The 18,539-nt window shown below is 44.4% G+C and overlaps 1 protein-coding gene across 4 annotated transcripts; it reads right to left on the bottom strand.

Annotated features, from left to right (window-relative positions):
- Window positions 1–14: 14 nt before the first annotated feature.
- Window positions 15–17,251, bottom strand: POGLUT3 (protein O-glucosyltransferase 3). Of its 4 annotated transcripts, XM_088668330.1 has the most exons (9): window positions 17,013–17,251; window positions 12,580–12,715; window positions 9,258–9,455; window positions 7,425–7,711; window positions 5,489–5,705; window positions 3,897–4,093; window positions 2,247–2,441; window positions 734–838; window positions 15–153 (listed from the first exon to the last, which is right to left on the bottom strand). In XM_088668330.1, exons 1-9 carry the CDS (start codon window positions 17,115–17,117, stop codon window positions 28–30), a joined length of 1,566 nt encoding a protein of 521 aa, XP_088524456.1. In that variant the 5' UTR covers window positions 17,118–17,251; the 3' UTR covers window positions 15–27. The 4 variants fall into 4 exon arrangements, 3 of the variants coding, with proteins under 3 accessions (XP_088524456.1, XP_088524454.1, XP_088524455.1); XR_015949704.1 differs by lacking the exon at window positions 17,013–17,251 and having other exon boundaries at window positions 3,971–4,093; window positions 12,580–12,928; XM_088668328.1 differs by lacking the exon at window positions 17,013–17,251 and having other exon boundaries at window positions 12,580–12,938.
- Window positions 17,252–18,539: the final 1,288 nt, after the last annotated feature.

Below are 18,539 nucleotides of genomic sequence, written 5' to 3'. Positions count from 1 at the left end.
ATATTTGATCTCATTTGGCAGGGTTACTTATAACTCTTCCTTTGAAGGCTTTTTCCTGTGGCAGCTGCAGACTGAAGTCCTGTCATCAGGCTGAGGTACAAATTCCATCCCATCCCGTATTTCAGGTCTACCAGCTTGGCGTTCAGCATATTTCTGAAATATGTAAAACAGGTTGGAAAGAAACTGAAACAACAGCAGACTATTCAAAACAAAAACATCTCTCCCTTTTGCAACCCTGGTCATTTCCATCTTGTTTACCCTGCTTATTGAACTTAGACGTTTGTGGGGACATTATGCAACATGAGTTTTCATTCTGATATGTATTTTTTTTTTTTGCAGGCAGTTTATACGATGTTTTGCCAAACAATGGTTATCCTGCACTTTCCGAAGCATTTTCTTTTCACTTTCCCTGCCGCAAGAAGTCCCCCAAAATTCCTGGAAGTCGATGTCTTGTGCTGCAAGAGAGCCAAATCCACTTTAATCGTACAACTTGAATTTAGCAAGATTGTGCAATTACGCATGTGTAGCTGGCTCCTCAACCACCTCTCAGCAGGATATGTGGCCCGTCCCTGGTTTAAACTATGGTTAGTGAGGCAGGAGCAAACCATGGTTCCAGATCCTGGTTTGCTGTGAAACCAGACCATCTTAAGACCACCACGGTCAAGTTTCATCAGAAAGAGAGTGGACTGCATGGTTCGGAAGAGCATAAGCATAGAATGAAATCTGGACTAACCTGGAACACTTTGAAATAGTAGCAATAAAACCGGTGAGGCTGCAGTAGTTCTCTTGCAGCTGCCTGCCCTTCCTTGGCAATTTTTCTGACTTCTTCATCATTTTCCTAAGGATTAGAAACAAACTGTGTTCAAGCATCAATACTTGGCCAGGAGACTCAGGTGTTGTAGTAACTACTGTATTGCTACTGTCTATTTAATTGCATATTATATTTTATTATATTATAATATATTGTAAGCCACCTTTAGAACTTCTGTTAGTAAGGTAGGATATAAATACCCCATAATAATAAAATAATAGAGCAACTAAGGAGTCTTATGTGATTGTGTTCAGGAAGAAGGGGCGCTCAGATTTTCAGCAGCTGCAGAAATGCTAAGCTAGGGGCAGCTACTGTACTGTACAAGCCTACAGTACAGAACTAGGCAGAGGGCCTTCTCGGTGGTGGCGCCTGCCCTGTGAAATGCCCTCCCAAGAGATATCAAAGAGGAAAACAACTACCAGAATTTTAGAAGACATCTGAAGGCAGCCCTGTTCAGGGAGGCTTTTAATGTTTAATAGATTACTGTGTTTTATTTTTCTGTTGGAAGCCGCCCAGAGTGGCTGGGGAAACCCAGCCAGATGGGCGGGGTATAAATAATATATTATTATTATTATTATTATTATTATTATTATTATTATTATTACACGCAGCAAGATCCTCCAAAGTTAATTCCAGTCTTTTCATACTTTTACCCACACTTTATCCAAAGCTTTAATGATATTATCCTCCCCCAAGCAGCAGTAGCAGCCTGGCACAGTTAGAGAGAGGGATTTCTTAATTTCAGCTACCCATATTGTCCAAGCAACAGCTAAGTGTACAGACAGGTTTGACATCTCTCACACAGATTTGGTTACTCAGAGCACAGAGCAGTAATTGTCTTCTTCCACCCATATAATCATTACGCATTTATGTGCCACAGAGCTGAAGAATAGACCCATCCCTGTTAATACAAGGGAATGTGGCTTAGATTGAAGATACAGAAGAACACAATTGTGAATTTGTACTTTGCAGTTCTGGGGCTATGTTTCAAAGTTCCTAGTGTTTTCCTCCTCCTTCTCCGGATTAGAACTTTTGGAAGGTTGGTCTTTTTTAAACAACTACACTTGTCTCTTCATCTATTAAGTCTCAGTTCCTATCTAAACCACAAGGAGTGTGAACACACTCCACCGTGGCTGGCAGTTACAACTTGCCAGCTGTGGTTTTGTGTCGCCAACATAGGGAGGTTTTCAAAGCTATGAGAACCAAACTATAACTCTGCTGGACGCTCATCCTACCACATCCAGAGAACCTGAAGGAGCTAAGCTTAGATCCTGATGCAAATCTGGTATCCTTTCCTCCAAGGCTTGCCTTTTCCTACAAGGAGAGCAGGAACATGGCTTATCTATCCTCATGTTTTCTTTAAAACAGACTACAGCTGGGAAATGGTGCTGCAATTTATAATACCAAGCTTTTCTTCTGCTGCAAGGATGATTACCTTCGCCCATTTTATTCTTTCCAGCAAATCTTCCAAGTTTCTTTTAACGGGAACATAGTGGGTCCATGGCGCCAGCTCCTTATAGAAGTGCTCGTAGTACTGCGAAGCCTGCTTGATCACAAGGCTGTCCCCCAGCATGAGGTAGGGAAACCTGTAGGCTGCAACTGTGCCATCTATACTCACTTGGTATTTGTACTGAGGGGAGAGGAGGAAGAAAGCAGAATGAACCAAGCATGTATTGGAATCAAGCGTTGCACCCTTGGCTAAGTTAAATAGTTTCACAATTTGGGTAACAGCAACAAACTCTATCTGTTTTCTGGTCACCTTTCAGCCCGAGGCTGCAATCCAAAGTACCTGATAGGAAACTCCAGTTGGTCTTAGTTGGCTCTCCTGTTCTCACTAGAGTTATGGTACAATTTTTGACCAGGATCTTTGAAGTGAAATCTGGGGTAGTTTGGCCTGTATCATAGGGATTGCCAAGGATTCCCTCTTTACTGTATGCTTCAGAATTATAACACATATGGACGGTCTATATGGTTTTTATTGTCTTATATATGCCAATAAAGGCGTTGAATTGAATTGAATTGAAACTCCAGCCATGTACAAGGGGGTTTTGCAAGCTCTCTTCAAAGCACAGCAAGCAACCCACCGGGTAAGCCCTACCTCCTCTGGGAGCCTGCAAGATCAGCTGCTGATGCAACAGGAGTAAAATGACAACCAGAACTTGACGTCAAGGGAGACCCAGTATATGCAAGGAAGTGCTTGGGGTTGTGTGGGTTGGACCCTGAGCGGAAAGAGAAACTGCAGCTTGGTAGTTAAAAGCACATCCTTTTCATGCACAAGCTGAACAGTTCGATCCCCGCTGTCTTCACTTAAAATATCAGGTAGAAGGCAATGGGAAAGACCTCTGCTTAAGATCCTGGAGGGCAGAATAGACTACACTGTGTTGGGTGTACAAATAAGCCTGATGTGGTATAAAGGAAACATCCCACGTTTCAAAGGGAACATAAAAGCCCCACTGCGAGCAGACCAAACAAGCATCTAATTCAGCAGCCTGCTTCTAAAGTGACCAACTAGATGTCTATGGGAAGCCCATAAGCAGGACATGAGTCTACATGACTTTTTGCCATCCTTATCTTTTGTCCATTTTGAAATGGAGGCTGCTTCAAAGTCTCCAAAATTCCTACCTCTGCAGCAGTATAGAACACAACCCACATAAGCAATATCAGGTGTGATGATCACACAGGCATGTACAGTGGTACCTCGACTTACAAAGGCGGCGCTCTTCGGAAGTTGAAAACCTCGCAAGTCGAAGTGTCCATTTTGCGCATGCGCAGAACGCACGCACAGCGAAAATACTTCCGGGTTAGCGGACTTCGGAAGTCGAAACCTTCAGAAGTCGAGGCACACGTAAGTCGGGGTACCACTGTATTTTGATGCATGCAAGCTGGAGGAAATGATAGGCAATGGGTATGCGCTCGCAGTAAAACACACAAGTATGCAATATTGCACGTTTAAGTGAGGCACTAGCTTCCAGGCAGGATGTTCCTTAACACTGAAACCAGCTCTCCAGAGAGAGCTTCAAGGGGAAACGAGAAAACAAGGACATTTGTCTGTCTCCTCTTGGTGTTAGCAAGATAGGCGGTATACCTTAAAGAAGTCAAAGAACCCCATCAATGGAGCCTTCCCCAGCTCCGCCTCCTTTTCTCTGAAGAAGAAGTAACCTGTTATTCCAGCATCCAGCAGTTCTGGGTTTTCCTTGGAGAGCTGCACCAGCTGAAGCCGTTCTTCCCGGCTGTCTCGACCTCTGAAGAACCCTTGTTCCGTTTTGTTGTCCCAGGCAGGTCCTGGAATTAATGGGTGATGGAATGAAGGAGGAGGGAGCACAGAAATCTTGGAAGTTCTAATGCAGCCTTTGCCAACCTGGTGCCTTCCAAATGTTTTGGACTACAACTCCCATCAGCCCCAGGCAGCACACCAAAATGCCCAGGGCCTAAGCAACTTGGGAGGATTGATATTATTTTTCTTCAACGAGGCAGATTAGCAAAGGCCACCCCCCCACACACACCCATCATCAATGTTCAAAATACTATTCTACCTCTGCTGCGGGAGGCACTATGTCTCTGAACATCGCAGGGTGGATTTCATTTACAGTGGTACATCTAATTACGAATTTAATGCGTTCAGAACGCACATTTGTAAGTCGGAAAAATTTGTCAGTCAAATCCCATAGGAATGCATTGGGAGAAAAAATTCGTAAGTCTATCTAAAAATTTGTAAGTAGAAAAAAATCCTATCTAAACCGCATCCAAGATGGCGGACGGAGCTCTGTTCGTAAGTAGAAACATTCATAAGTAGAGTTATTCGTAAGTAGAGGTACCACTGTACTGGTAAATCAAATCAATTTAAATCATGATTTAAATCACTAGTAAGTAAGACTTGATTTAAATCTTTTTCTTTTTTTTTGCAGAAAGACTCATTCTTGCTGGTATAATCTTAATATTTACAACCAGATGAAGGTTTCATTTTTGGAATAATAAATTTTCAGAGTAGTTTTTGCGGTTATTATCAAAAATTACTGATTTGGTTATACTATTAGGAATACATAGACAGATAATTATGAAATTATTGCGAGGTTTAGTAAGTTAACTGTTTATATTTGGACAACTTTTCTGCTGTACTTTATTGGAAGGAGAAAAACAAACATTTCCTTAATAACAATTTAAACAATTTATTTAACAAAAACAATTATATTATAGCATATGTATCCATGTTTGTTAACTGATGTGGTTAAACATTTTTTTAAAAAAACCTTAGATTGAGTTTTAGCACACATGAAAAAATTAAACAAATCCTTATTTCCTGATGAATAGCTTTTGGACTATAACGTAACTTAAATAGAAAACTATCTTTAGAAAGATTTTTCCTCCGAAAGCACTTTACTTTAAAAACCCAATTTACATTTTTTAAAAAATCCAATTTACATTTTTAAAAAAATCCGATTTAAATAAAAAAAAAATCATTGATTTTTATCCACCCTGGAATGCCGGATTTTGGGATCACAGGTGTGGGGGATGCTATTTCACACAAGCCCTGCTTTGGGGCTTCCAATAGGCATCTGATTGGCCATGTGAGAACAGGATGCTTGAGCAATGTCCTGATCCAGCAGACACTTCTTACATGCCATCTCCCACCTCTGTCTGAAAAAAACCCAACCCCACACACAGAGATCCCCATGTTACCTGTGTTTCCTTGAATAGACAGGAGGTCATTTGTGACGCCTCGCAGAGTTTCTAGGGTTGAATGGGTGACATCGTAGGTTGGAAGCACCAGGTCTGCTGAATCCATAGAGCCACACCAGGAAAGGATAGGCAGGGGGCCAGGGGTGTCGTTTGCTTTCCGGTGCTCAACAGGCCAATCCGCAACATTGAGATAAAATTCCACATCAGGAAGGCGAACCTAAAACAAGCCAAAACACCTTTATAGTACACCTGAAGGAGCATCTCCACCCCCATTGTCCAGCTCCGAGGGCCTTCTGGCAGTTCCCTCACAGCGAGAAGTGAAGTTATAGGAAACCAGGCAGAGGGCTTTCTTGGTAGTGGCGCCCATCCTGTGGAACGCCATCAGATGTCAAGGAAATAAACAACTATCTGACTTTTAGAAGACATCTGAAGGCAGCCCTCTTTAGGGAAGTTTTTAATGTTTGATGTTCTACTGTGTAATATCCTGTTGGAAGCCGCCCAGAGTGGCTGGGGAGGCCCGGTCACATGGGCGGTGTATATGTAATAAATTATTTTATTATTATTATTATTATTTTATTAGTTCATGCTGTCCTACTACCGGTAGCTGCTACTACCGGTAGCTGCTTTAGCTTCCACACGATGTAACAATCAACCCAATGTTATGGATCAACAAACTGCTATAGATTAAAAAGCCAAATTTGGTGGTCCCCTATTTAAAAAAAATGTTTTGGTGTCTGCATTTTGTTCTACCATTTTCATTGTTGTTTTGGTTACATCCCATCCCCGTAGGCTTCCTCTTTTTTTATGAACGAGCTTGGAGCATCTGCCTTCTAGGCCAAATGTCCCCGGTTCAATCTGCAGGGTCTCCAGTTGGGACTGGGAATGTCTCCTGTCTGACACCCAAAGAGCCACTGTCCGTCAGTGTAGACAGTACTGAACTAGATTGACCAATGGGTCTGGATCATAGAAGAGAGCTCTTCCTACGTTCATACAGCTGGGCCCCATCTAGCCTTCCTTGTCCAAATCCAACCAGAGAGACTCACACGTAGAAAATCCCTCCTCGTCCGTGCAATTTGCTGGTTCAGAAACCGCAGGCAAAATTGGATGTCCATCCAAGTGAGATGCTTTCAAGGGAATGAACGCTTAGATGTGCATTCAAGTGTGCATCCCGATATAGATGGGGAACCACATTTCAATGCACATCTGATTTACTCCCCCTCTGCCGATAGTGGCTCCAAAACATAGGGCAAACGGTTTATCTGAAGCTGCCAACTTGCATGCTATCACTCAATACACACTGAAAAGCTTGGGAGAGGTCAGAAATTAGATAGTTTTAACAAAAGAAAAAAATCTCTATGGAAAAATCACATTTTAAAATTTCCTGCTCTCTGGTGTTGCATGTTTATAGCACATCCAAATTGCTGTTTATTTACTAATGTAGCCAAGTCCCAGGACTCTGATCAAAGGATATTGCTGGTGTGCAGACCCCTCTGGTGGATGTCTGTTATATACTGCTGCATTTTGCACACCACACTAAGCCATGGTTTAGTGCAACATGGATGAGATGCAGTGTGTCCCAGGCTTGAATGCTCCCCTCTTGCTGCTCAGGACAACTTTGGAAGACCGCATTTTCTGTTTTAGTTAATGATGCAGCTATGTGGGAGGAGGTGAAGGCAGGATGGGAGTATATGAGGCAAAAGCTTGCAAATGTGCTAAAAAGAACATTGTTTAGTTCAGTTCTCCTGTGGTCTTCAGAACTTGCTGAGCTACAATTCCCATCAGCCCCAACCCCAGCCAAGGCTCAGCAATGATGGGAGTTGTAGTTCAAGAACACCTGCAAGAGCCACAGGTTAGCCATCCTTGCTTTAGCATGATGTGCAAACATGGCCAGTTTGTACCAACAGTGTGTACTAAGCGAGTATCTGTGGAAATATACCTTCCTCGCCAGTGACAGCAACATTTCATCCGAGAACATTTTGAAGTCTGTGTACTTCCCCAAGGACCGGCGATAGATGTGATTGCCGATGACAGTATAATGAACAATGGCTCCCATCTTTTGGGCAAACCTTGGTGGAACCTCATCAAACATCCGCTGAAGATCAATGCTAGGAAACACAGCGAAATCCTCGGTAATCTGAGGGTGCTCTGAAGGACATGAAAGACTTTTCTCCCAAATCTGAGCATCTTCTTCCGGGCATTTGCAATATTCATGATAAACTGGACCTGAAAAACACAGAGGATGATAAATACAGTGGAACCTCTACCTGTGACCATAATACGTTCTGGAGGTTCGTCTGAAGGTCGAAACGGGTCGCTGGGAGAGGCACTGTTGTGCGCAGGCACGGGCGGCGATTGCCCAATCCTGCGCATGTGTGAACGGCGATCACCGCTCCTGCGCATGTGCGCTAATGGCGGCAAACCTGCCAGTTACTTCCAGGTTTGCCGCGGACATTCAGTGAAATGGATGCAAGTGGAGGCGGACGTAAGAAGAGGTTTGACTGTACATAATGTTTGGGGGGAACAGAGGCCTAACCTTGTGATCTGTGCAAATGGAGGTTCTTCCTCATAAGCCCTTTCCAATAAATGCTTTTAAACCACTTGAGACTTCAAGGCCCTTGGAATGGAAAACAGGAGCAGGAGTGCTGATTCCATGTGTTCAAAGTCCGCACTTTAAATTCATGAGATGGGTTTAAGCATGATCAGGAAACTGGCCAATTAACTGATTGTTTTATAGTGTCAACCTTTATAAAATGTTCCATGAATTCAAGATGGCCCTTCTGCAAGGTGTTCCAAAACATCTACTCTCAAAAGCATCATCATCAATGCTTTTTCCAGCCTTCACCAACCTTGTGCCTTCCAGCTGTTTTGCACTACAACTCCTATCAGCCCCAGTACAGATTACTTTTCTTTGGTTCAAACCAAGGTTTCCCAAACATGAGTGTTCAGCTGTTTTTGGACTACAGTTCCCACCATCCCTGACCATTGGTCCTGTTAGCTAGAGATGGTGGGAGTTGTAGTCCAAAAACAGCTGGAGGGCCAAGTTTGCCTATGCCTGGCTTAGGGCTTTAAAGGTTAACTGCACCACTTCAAAACCGAGCTAAGAAACAAACTGGTAAGCAGTTTCGGAAACCCTGGTTTAAACCAATCTTTCTTATCCAGATCTCCGCAATACAAAAAAGGGAGCCATTTTCAAGAGAACTTAATTTCTTTTGGAGACAGTTAGCGTATTTTACCATGTATAAGATGCCCCCTAATTTTTTTAACCCAAAATTAAGAAATTAATTTTGGGTTAAAAATTAACCCAATCGCTCCCACCAATCGCTCACCCGCCTGCCCACCACTGCAGACTGCTTGCCACAGCCACTGCCAATCGCACACCTTGCCACAGCCGCCAATCACCTGCCCAATCGCCGCTGCCACAGCCAATCGCCAGCAGGCCTTGCTGCAGCCACCAATCACCCTCCCAATCGCCACTGCCAATCTCCTGCTTGCTGCTGCCATTAATCGCACGTCCCCCCTCTGCATTCACTATCCATGTAAAAGACGACACCCAATTTTTGCCTGTTTTTTTTTAAAATAGCAAAAAGCATCATCTTATACGTGGAAAAATATGGTAATTGCCTGCATAAGGTCTGTTAAGTTTTTGGATGTCTACACATACATGCCTGTTCAGTTTTACAGATGTTCTCCCCTATCCCGCCAATCAACTGAGCAATGCCCAGCGGGTCAGGGCCCTGGAAATTCAGGAGAAAAAGCAAAACCACATTACCCTTCAGGATATAGGGAGATTCAGCAACATGTGCACTGCCATAAAGAATCTCCACCTTTAAGCCTTCCTTGACACTTCCGTACAACCGATATCGCATGAGAAAGGAGCCATCGTTCCTATCCAGAAACTTAGGGACATGGATCTGAACAACTTCTTTGGGGGAGATGGGTTTGATTTTCACTTCAAATTGTGCATTTCCTAAAGAAGAAGAAAACAGATATAATTTTAGACACTCTGCATTACTTGCTTTAAGTTAATAACACCTTGGCTGTGAGGTTCTCCCCCCCCCCCCGACCTGGGAGGGCAGGGCCCTGACTGACTCCAGCTACAAAAGTCGGGGCTGTGTGCTGAACACTCTTGGGCTAGGGCAATGTTTAAGAGATTTGCTGGGAAGGGGTGTTGTTGCTGTTAACTTTTTGTACTGTATCTTTGTTTTGGATCTAATTGTGATTTATGCGGAAATTGCTCGATTTGATTTGTGTTATAATATAGACCGTCCACATGTATTATAATTGTGTACTTTTTGATGTTTCAATTTACTGTTGAGGACTACTTTCGTTACGTTTTTAATTATGTAATTTTTTCATGCTGTAAGTGGCCTTGAGTATGGTTTTGGCTATAGAAACGCAGCACACTAATAAAACAGTGTGTGTGTATATGTATGTATAAAATAACCCCTGCTGAATCAGATCAACAGCTGCTAGCCACAATGACTATATTCTACCTGTACTCTCCTGTACTACCTCTTGCGGGAGCGAATTCCATATCTTAAACTATGTGCTGTGTAAAGAAGTACTTTCTTTTGTCTCTCCTGCATCTTCTAACATTCAACTTCAATGGAAGCCCCCGAGTGTTAATATTACGAGAGAGGGGAAACCTTTTTTTAATATCCCTATTCACTCTCGCAACATCAGGCATAATTTTAGGCACCTCTATTGTATTTTGTGACTCGGGCACTCTCCAATTACAGTGCCACTTCAATAGCAGCATTAATAACCTTGTTTTCGTGTTTCTCGGTGATAGCTACTCTTCCTCACAGTGTAATCACAGCCGTGTGCAATTCCTCGATCCCATGCAAGAGCAGGAAAGTCACAGAATTTGATACTGGCTGGCAAATACAGCCACAACCTGTACCCACATCACAAGTGAATCAGCCTTAATGTAAACTGACATTTTAAAAAGGATGAAAACAGAAGATGCTACCTTAGGCTATGGCATGCTATCATCTCAACATAAACAAAGCCAAGTAATACAAACAGAAATTTGAAGAGGAGGTAAGAGCGCTTGCAGGCGAAGCAGTCTGAATCCTGGCACTGTGGACAGAATGAAAGTTGATCAACTACTCAGTCAACTATATACCTGTGCAAAAGTTTGGCAAGTGAGCCATTTCAGAACAGCGTGCCAACCACATTGTTCCAATGCCAAGTGCATGAAAGCGCGATCCTGCCAACATAGGCTACACATTTTTTGGTAGTGTACAAAATGAGCAACTCTTCTTACAGCTCACCAGAAATAACCATATCCTCCTGCAGCTTATTTTACGGGTCTGGATGACCTGGCAATATACTCAAACCCTGTTGCAGGCAAGTTGGGCCTGTTTTGCTCCCGCTGCTTTGATGATGCATCCTACCTCCTCAGGAAGTTGGCAGGCTTGCTTGTCATTTTCACCTTGAACTTCCATTTGAAAGGGTGTGAAAGTAGATCACTCTTGCGCAACCACCTTCTTCCTTGCCTTTCTTTAAATTTCTTCTTGCAGTCCTTACTTGCTGGCGCATATACCTATGTCAACTATGACGCCTGCCCTGTGACCTTGAAAATAGCTTTGCCCAGGCCCATGATCCCAAAACACACTTTGCAGGAAAAGCTTGCTGGCAGAACCAGGGATAAGGAGCATACTAGATTCATACTAACTTGTGGAATAGATCCATCATTCACATACAAAGTTGGAAGTCGGGGAGTCTTTATTTTAAGATGAAAAGGAGAGGAAGGACAACAAATATCTGTGGTCTTTCAAATATTATTGGACTCCCAACTCATGGAACAACATGAGCCTGTTTGAGCCAGACTCTCTTTTTTTTAACATTTGATTTCCAGCAGTTTGCAGGTGGCAATGTTTGGCTTCTCGGTAGTGGCGCCCGCCCTGTGGAACGCCCTCCCATCAAATGTCAAGGAAATAAACAACTATCTGACTTTTAGAAGACATCTGAAGGCAGCCCTGTTTAGGGAAGTTTTTAATGTTTGATGTTTTTATCGTGTTTTTAATATTCTGTTGGGAGCCAGCCAGATGGGTGGGGTATAAATAATAAAGTATATTATTATTATTATTATTATTATTGCCATATGTAGAGCCAGTGTAGCAATTAAGAGTATTAAGCTAGGACTAGGGAGTCCCAAGTTAAAATCTGTATTGAGCCATGATAACCATGGGGTAGTCATTATCTCTCAAGACGAGCCTACCTCACAGGGGTGTGGCAAGAGTAAAAGCGGGAGGATTTTTTGAATATTTTGTAGGAAAGACAGAATATAAATGTAAATGTAAATGTAATAATAGGGAAACAAGGGGAGGAACTCCACCTGCTGATTTCTGCTGATCCAACCTTTCCTAATGAAAGTGTCTAAATCTGGGGGTGGATCATTGGTACCTAAGCCTATGACCAGCTCTTGCACAGCTTTTAACATGACTTAATGCTGGACTCAAACTGCACCAAAAAAACCTCTGCAATGAATATGATCCAGGAGCAGGCGTCCTCCATCCTGCAACTTCGGCCTACCTTCCACAAGCAGAAATGGTGGGGAAGCCCGGGTGTCACGTCAAAAATAAGAAATAACGCACACCCACTGTAGATTAAAAAAAATAAAAATCTAGCACAGCACTGAAAAAGGTTGTTCTTGTTCTTCCTGTTGTTTTTTTAAATGTGACTGAGCCTGCGCTAAGAATGCCTAGGAAGCTGCCCGACGCCAAACCGGGTTACTAGTCCACCTACCGTAGCTCGCTACTGCCCACACTGACCGGCAGCAGCAGCTCTCCACGGTTTCGCACAGGGGATCCTAATAATCCCAAACTCTCCATGAAGATGCTCTGAGCTGCCCCTTGCCCTTGAGCACGTCGGCTGCAAAGCCAGGCGCGGCTTCCGGGGTGCAGCCGGACCCGCCGTCGGACAGCAGGGAGCCCTCCCGGCTGCCAGACGCCGTGGCGCTGGGCGTCTGCCGTGCGAGGCGGGTCTCCAAACCTCGCTCGGAGGCGCCTTGGCCAGCCGAGCCCGAGAAGAGAAGGAGACTCAGCCTCATGAGAAGGCGGCCCGACGGCCGCGCGGCGCAATACCTGGCGGGGAGCGCGTGAAGTTGCGTCCGTCGCTGCCGACCGCCTGCAGCCAGAAATACCGGACGGGGAGGGTGGCCTCGGCCCGCAAGCCGGGCCCCCAAACAAGGCTCCTTTCCGCGCTCACCGCCGGCGGAGGCTCCGCAGCAGCAGCAGCGGCTTCCGAGAAGCTCTGCCGGGAAGCCCACAAGACGGCAGCCCCGAGCAGCAGCGCGATTTGCAAACAGCGGCGCGCGCCCCTGGGCCTCCCGCCGCCTCGACGTGTGCGCAACATTGCCGATCGGGGTGACGGGAAAGTCCTCCACTCCGACGCCCCTCCTGGTTCCCCTCCGAAGTTTTTGCAAACTTTGCTTCTTCTTTTGAGGGGGGGGATATGGAGTGGCTTGATTTGATTGGGAGGTGTTACGGAGAAGATCAGTCTACATCCCAATTCCAAAGAAGGGCAGTGCCAAAGAATGCTCCAACTACCGCACAATTGCGCTCATTTCACACGCTAGCAAGGTTATGCTCAAAATTCTACAAGGCAGGCTTAGGCAGTATGTGGACCGAGAACTCCCAGAAGTGCAAGCTGGATTTCAAAAGGGCAGAGGAACCAGAGACCAAATAGCAAACATGCGCTGGATTATGGAGAAAGCTAGAGAGTTCCAGAAAAACGTCTACTTCTGCTTCATTGACTATGCAAAAGCCTTTGACTGTGTCGACCACAGCAAACTATGGCAAGTTCTTAAAGAAATGGGAGTGCCTGATCACCTCATCTGTCTCCTGAGAAATCTCTATGTGGGACAAGAAGCTACAGTTAGAACTGGATATGGAACAACTGATTGGTTCAAAATTGGGAAAGGAGTACGACAAGGTTGTATATTGTCTCCCTGCTTATTTAACTTATATGCAGAATTCATCATGCGAAAGGCTGGACTAGATGAATCCCAAACCGGAATTAAGATTGCCGGAAGAAATATCAACAACCTCAGATATGCAGATGACACAACCTTGATGGCAGAAAGCGAGGAGGAATTAAAGAACCTTTTAATGAGGGTGAAAGAGGAGAGCGCAAAATATGGTCTGAAGCTCAACATCAAAAAAACCAAGATCATGGCCACTGGTCCCATCACCTCCTGGCAAATAGAAGGGGAAGAAATGGAGGCAGTGAGAGATTTTACTTTCTTGGGCTCCTTGATCACTGCAGATGGTGACAGCAGTCACGAAATTAAAAGACGCCTGCTTCTTGGGAGAAAAGCAATGACAAACCTAGACAGCATCTTAAAAAGCAGAGACATCACCTTGCCGACAAAGGTCCGTATAGTTAAAGCTATGGTTTTCCCAGTAGTGATGTATGGAAGTGAGAGCTGGACCATAAAGAAGGCTGATCGCCGAAGAATTGATGCTTTTGAATTATGGTGCTGGAGGAGACTCTTGAGAGTCCCATGGACTGCTAGAAGATCAAACCTATCCATTCTTAAGGAAATCAGCCCTGAGTGCTCCCTGGAAGGACAGATCGTGAAGCTGAGGCTCCAATACTTTGGCCACCTCATGAGAAGAGAAGAATCCTTGGAAAAGACCCTGATGTTGGGAAAGATTGAGGGCACTAGGAGAAGGGGACGACAGAGGACAAGATGGTTGGACAGTGTTCTCGAAGCTACGAACATGAGTTTGACCAAACTGCGGGAGGCAGTGCAAGACAGGAGTGCCTGGCGTGCTATGGTCCATGGGGTCACGAAGAGTCGGACACGACTAAACGACTAAACAACAACAACAACAACGGCCAATCACGAGGGGGCGGCAACATCCTTTTTCCTATCCAAAGCACGGCGCCCCGGCAGAAATCCAAATTGGTCCCGGTGGAGCGTAGGCAGGTCTCTATTCTTAGGAGCCGAGTCCCCTTTGGTTCCCCGAAAAATGTTTGAGGGGGCGGACCCCCCCAAAAAAGTTGATGGGCATTGCCATTCAAATTGCGTGGGTGCACCCCCATCCTGTGATCAATTACGCAGGGCGAGTGCTACTTAGAATCATAGAGTTGGAAGAGACCACAAGGGCCATCCAGTCCAACCCCCTGCCAAGCAGGAAACACCATCAAAGCATTCTTGACATATGCCTGTCAAGCCTCTGCTTAAAGACCTCCAAAGAAGGAGACTCCACCACACTCCTTGGTAGCAAATTCCACTGCCAAACATCTCTTAACTGTCAGGAAGTTCTTCCTAATGTTTAGGTGGAATCTTCTTTCTTGTAGTTTGAATCCATTGCTCCGTGTCCGCTTTCTGGAGCAGCAGAAAACTACCTTTCTCCCTCCTCTATATGACATCCTTTTATATATTTGAACATGGCTATCATATCACCCCTTAACCTTCTCTTCTCCAGGCTAAACATACCCAGCTCCCTAAGCCGTTCCTCGTAAGGCATCGTTTCTAGGCCTTTGACCATTTTGGTTGCCCTCCTCTGGACACATTCCAGCTTGTCTGTATCCTTCCTGAACTGTGGTGCCCAGAACTGGACACAGTACTCCAGGTGAGGTCTGACCAGAGCAGAATACAGTGGTACTATTACTTCCCTTGATCTAGATGCTATACTCCTATTGATGCAGCCCAGAATTGCATTGGCTTTTTTAGCTGCTGCATCACACTGTTGACTCATGTCAAGTTTGTGGTCTACCAAGACTCCTAGATCTTTTTCACATGTACTGCTCTCAAGCCAGGTGTCACCCATCCTGTATTTGTGCTTTTCATTTCTTTTGCCCAAGTGTAGTACTTTACATTTCTCCTTGTTAAAATTCATCTTGTTTGCTTTGGCCCAGTTGTCTAATCTGTTAAGGTCATTCTGAAGTGTGATCCTGTCCTCTGGGGTGTTAGCCACCCCTCCCAATTTGGTGTCATCTGCAAACTTGCTCAGGATTCCCTCAAGCCCATCATCCAAGTCATTGATAAAGATGTTGAACAAGACTGGGCCCAAGACAGAACCCTGTGGCACCCCACTAGTCACTACTCTCCAGGATGAGGAGGAGCCATTGATGAGCACCCTTTGGGTTCGGTCAGCCAGCCAGTTACAAATCCACTGAATGGTAGCATTGTCTAGCCCACATTTTACCAGCTTCTTTACAAGAATATAATGGGGCACCTTGTCAAAGGCCTTGCTGAAATCAAAATAGGCTACATCCACAGCGTTCCCTTCATCTACCAGGCTTGTAATTCTGTCAAAAAATGACTTATTTTTCAGATACCCATGCTGACTTTTAGTGATCACAGAGTTTCTTTCTAGGTGCTCACAGACCGTTTGCTTAATGATCTGCTCTAGAATCTTTCCTGGTATTGATGTCAGGCTGACTGGGTGGTAATTGTTTGGGTCCTCTCTTTTCCCCTTTTTGAAAATAGGGACAACATTTGCCCTCCTTCAGTCTGCTGGAACTTCGCCTGTTCTCCAGGAATTTTCAAAGATTATTGCCAATCTGAAGCATGCAGAATTTCTCCCCAGAAAAATACAGCAAATAAAGGAAGAGGGGTTTGCATTAGCATGCGCAGCTCTAGATTGAACTGCCACACTTAAAAAATTGCAAAGCCGCTTTATAACTCATCGGAATGCCTCACAGTCGTCAACAAGGTCTGGAGTGGAGTCTACCAGAATTCTTCCTCAAATTCAATGATAAGCAAAGCAGAAGGTGGGATGAGGAAAAAAACGCTGGCTTGGTATTGAAGCCAAGAGTATAGGTATATGTATAAGCATAAGCACACCCAGTACTGTATATTAAAAGCCAAGAGCATAGGAGTTGTCATTCAGTGCTAGCACCACTGTTCAATTACATTTTGGTAACTAGTGACCCTTTAGATTCTCAGGACTTTGAGATTACCAGTATTGGCCGAGAATAATAAAACAACCCATCTTGCTCCTTTTAAGCCAGCCTTGTAAACAAGCCCACAAAAGTTGCTATTTGTCTATTATTATTATTATTATTATTATTATTATTATTATTATTAAGAAATAATAATAATCTATCCATTCTTAAGGAAATCAGCCCTGGGTGCTCACTGGAAGGACAGATCGTGAAGCTGGGGCTCCAATATTTGGTCCACCTCATGAGAAGAGAAGACTCCCTGGAAAAGACTCTGATGTTGGGAAAGATGGAGGGCACAAGGAGAAGGGGACGACAGAGGATGAGATGGTTGGACAGTGTTCTCAAAGCTACGAACATGAGTCTGACTAAACTGCGGGAGGCAGTGGAAGACAGGAGTGCCCGGCGTGCTCTGGTCCATGGGGTCACGAAGAGTCGGACATGACTAAACGGCTAAACAACAACAAAATTGTTGTTGTTGTTGTTAACCACAGGAGACTGCCTTCTCTAGAGATGCCAAAGATTAAACCTGGGACCTTCGGTATTCAAAGCAGTTGCTCTACCACTGAGCTATGTTATGTATGACTCTTCCGCCTTCTTTCTGGCTACGAGTGATTGCTGAAGAGGAAGAGGAAGAAGAAGAAGAAGAAGAAGAAGAAGAAGAAGAAGAAGAAGAAGAAGAAGAAGAATGGAGAAGGGTTGCATAAGGGGGAAGGAGAACCATGCCCCTTTGCAGCAGCTCACTGCATTTGCATGCTTGCCACAGAGCTGTTCACCTCTCATCGTCCAGTCTACTTTAGCAGTCTACATGCAGTTTCCTTCTCGCCGATGTGCCAGTAGGCTCCCGCTTAAATGCAAATCGGTTTTAAGCACCAGCTTGATCTTCAGATCTGATTGTGAAGTGTTCCGCATATCCTGCCTTTGGGCACTCCAAGGCAGCTAATTATCCCTTGCTCGTGTCTGCAGTACATCAGGCAAGCTGCTCCTGGAAGGCACTGCCAGTTAAAAAGCTGGCAAGGAACAAAACACAACACATTATACCCACCATTCACTTCAACAAAGGAAGCTTCTGTGTGCTCCCTGTTCCCTCTCCTTGAGAGTGAATGCACTTCACTTTATTCAGGAGCTCCACATGTGCCTGAGTGTCCAACCAACTAGCCTTTTACTTAAGAAGCTGTTTTGCAGCAGGCAAGAATATGCATTTGTCCACCCAGCACAGTACCACCTCTAAGGTCTCAGGCTGCGCTGCCTATAATCCTTTTCGCAGAAGATGCCATTAATGCATGCAGAGTTAGCTAGGATGCAGATCTTCGCTGAGTCTCATCAGGGTAGTGCTGAAAAAAAACAAGTTATTTGTGTTCAGGCTGTTGATAGTTTGCCTTACTCTACAGTTTTCAATATTTATACTGCAGGGGAGTATTTATGCATGGCTTGAAACAGGATTTTTTGAGATGTATTAAAAAGTTTGTGGGACAGAACTAAAAAGCAGTGTTCCAGAACCATAAGTCGCTTTTGCACCGGTGTGTGTGTAGATTTTGGACATTTGCGTGAGGCTCAGGAAATGTCTAGTTACATCCCTGCAAGCAGGTGATCAGTAAAGCCAGTCAACGTTAGATTGTACCATTGGGTGAACCACAGTTTGTTTTCTTAATCCTCCAGTCCAGACTCTGCCAAAGTCCTTTGGAATCAATCTCAGACCCTTCATGCCCTAACTGCCTTAGGTATTCCCTCTGGCTACTTTCACCTTGTTTTTTTTTTTAAAAAAATCAAATTTTAGATGTTGTTTAGTTGTTTAGTCGTGTCCGACTCTTCGTGACCCCATGGACCAGAGCATGCCAAATTTTAGATACCTTATACATAAAGCCTTGGAACTACTCTCCTTCTGCTATGTTAACTTGATAAAAATGTGTAAAATGACTTCTCGCGTGACTGGATTCATTTCTCAGCCTGTTTGCTTTCAGTTGTTTTATGCAGTTCTCTAATAATTTAAATTCAGGGCAAGACAGAGTTATCTGCCACCCAAGCTCTGGCCAGTCCTTGCTTAGCTATGTGGTTCATGTTTCCTTCAGGTGCTAGGCCTACTCCACTTCCTAGAGTTACTTGAAACATATCCCACTATGATTAAAGAGGAAGAAACCATTCACAT

This window comes from Zootoca vivipara, chromosome 4 (genome assembly GCF_965207765.1).
Source record: "Zootoca vivipara chromosome 4, rZooViv2.hap1.1, whole genome shotgun sequence".
NCBI classification, from domain to species: domain Eukaryota; kingdom Metazoa; phylum Chordata; class Lepidosauria; order Squamata; family Lacertidae; genus Zootoca; species Zootoca vivipara.
This window is presented reverse-complemented; position numbering and strand designations above follow the sequence as displayed.

Bases quoted from the DNA above. Each gene is read 5' to 3' on its own strand.
- POGLUT3 (XM_088668328.1), bottom strand. From the start codon at position 12,850: ATGTTGCGCACACGTCGAGGCGGCGGGAGGCCCAGGGGCGCGCGCCGC. The intron at 9,456-12,579 runs GTATTGCGCCGC...CTTCTTCTTTAG, and splicing joins CTTCACGCGCTCCCCGCCAG to GAAATGCACAATTTGAAGTG. The intron at 154-733 runs GTTAGTCCAGAT...TACATATTTCAG, and splicing joins ACTATTTCAAAGTGTTCCAG to AAATATGCTGAACGCCAAGC.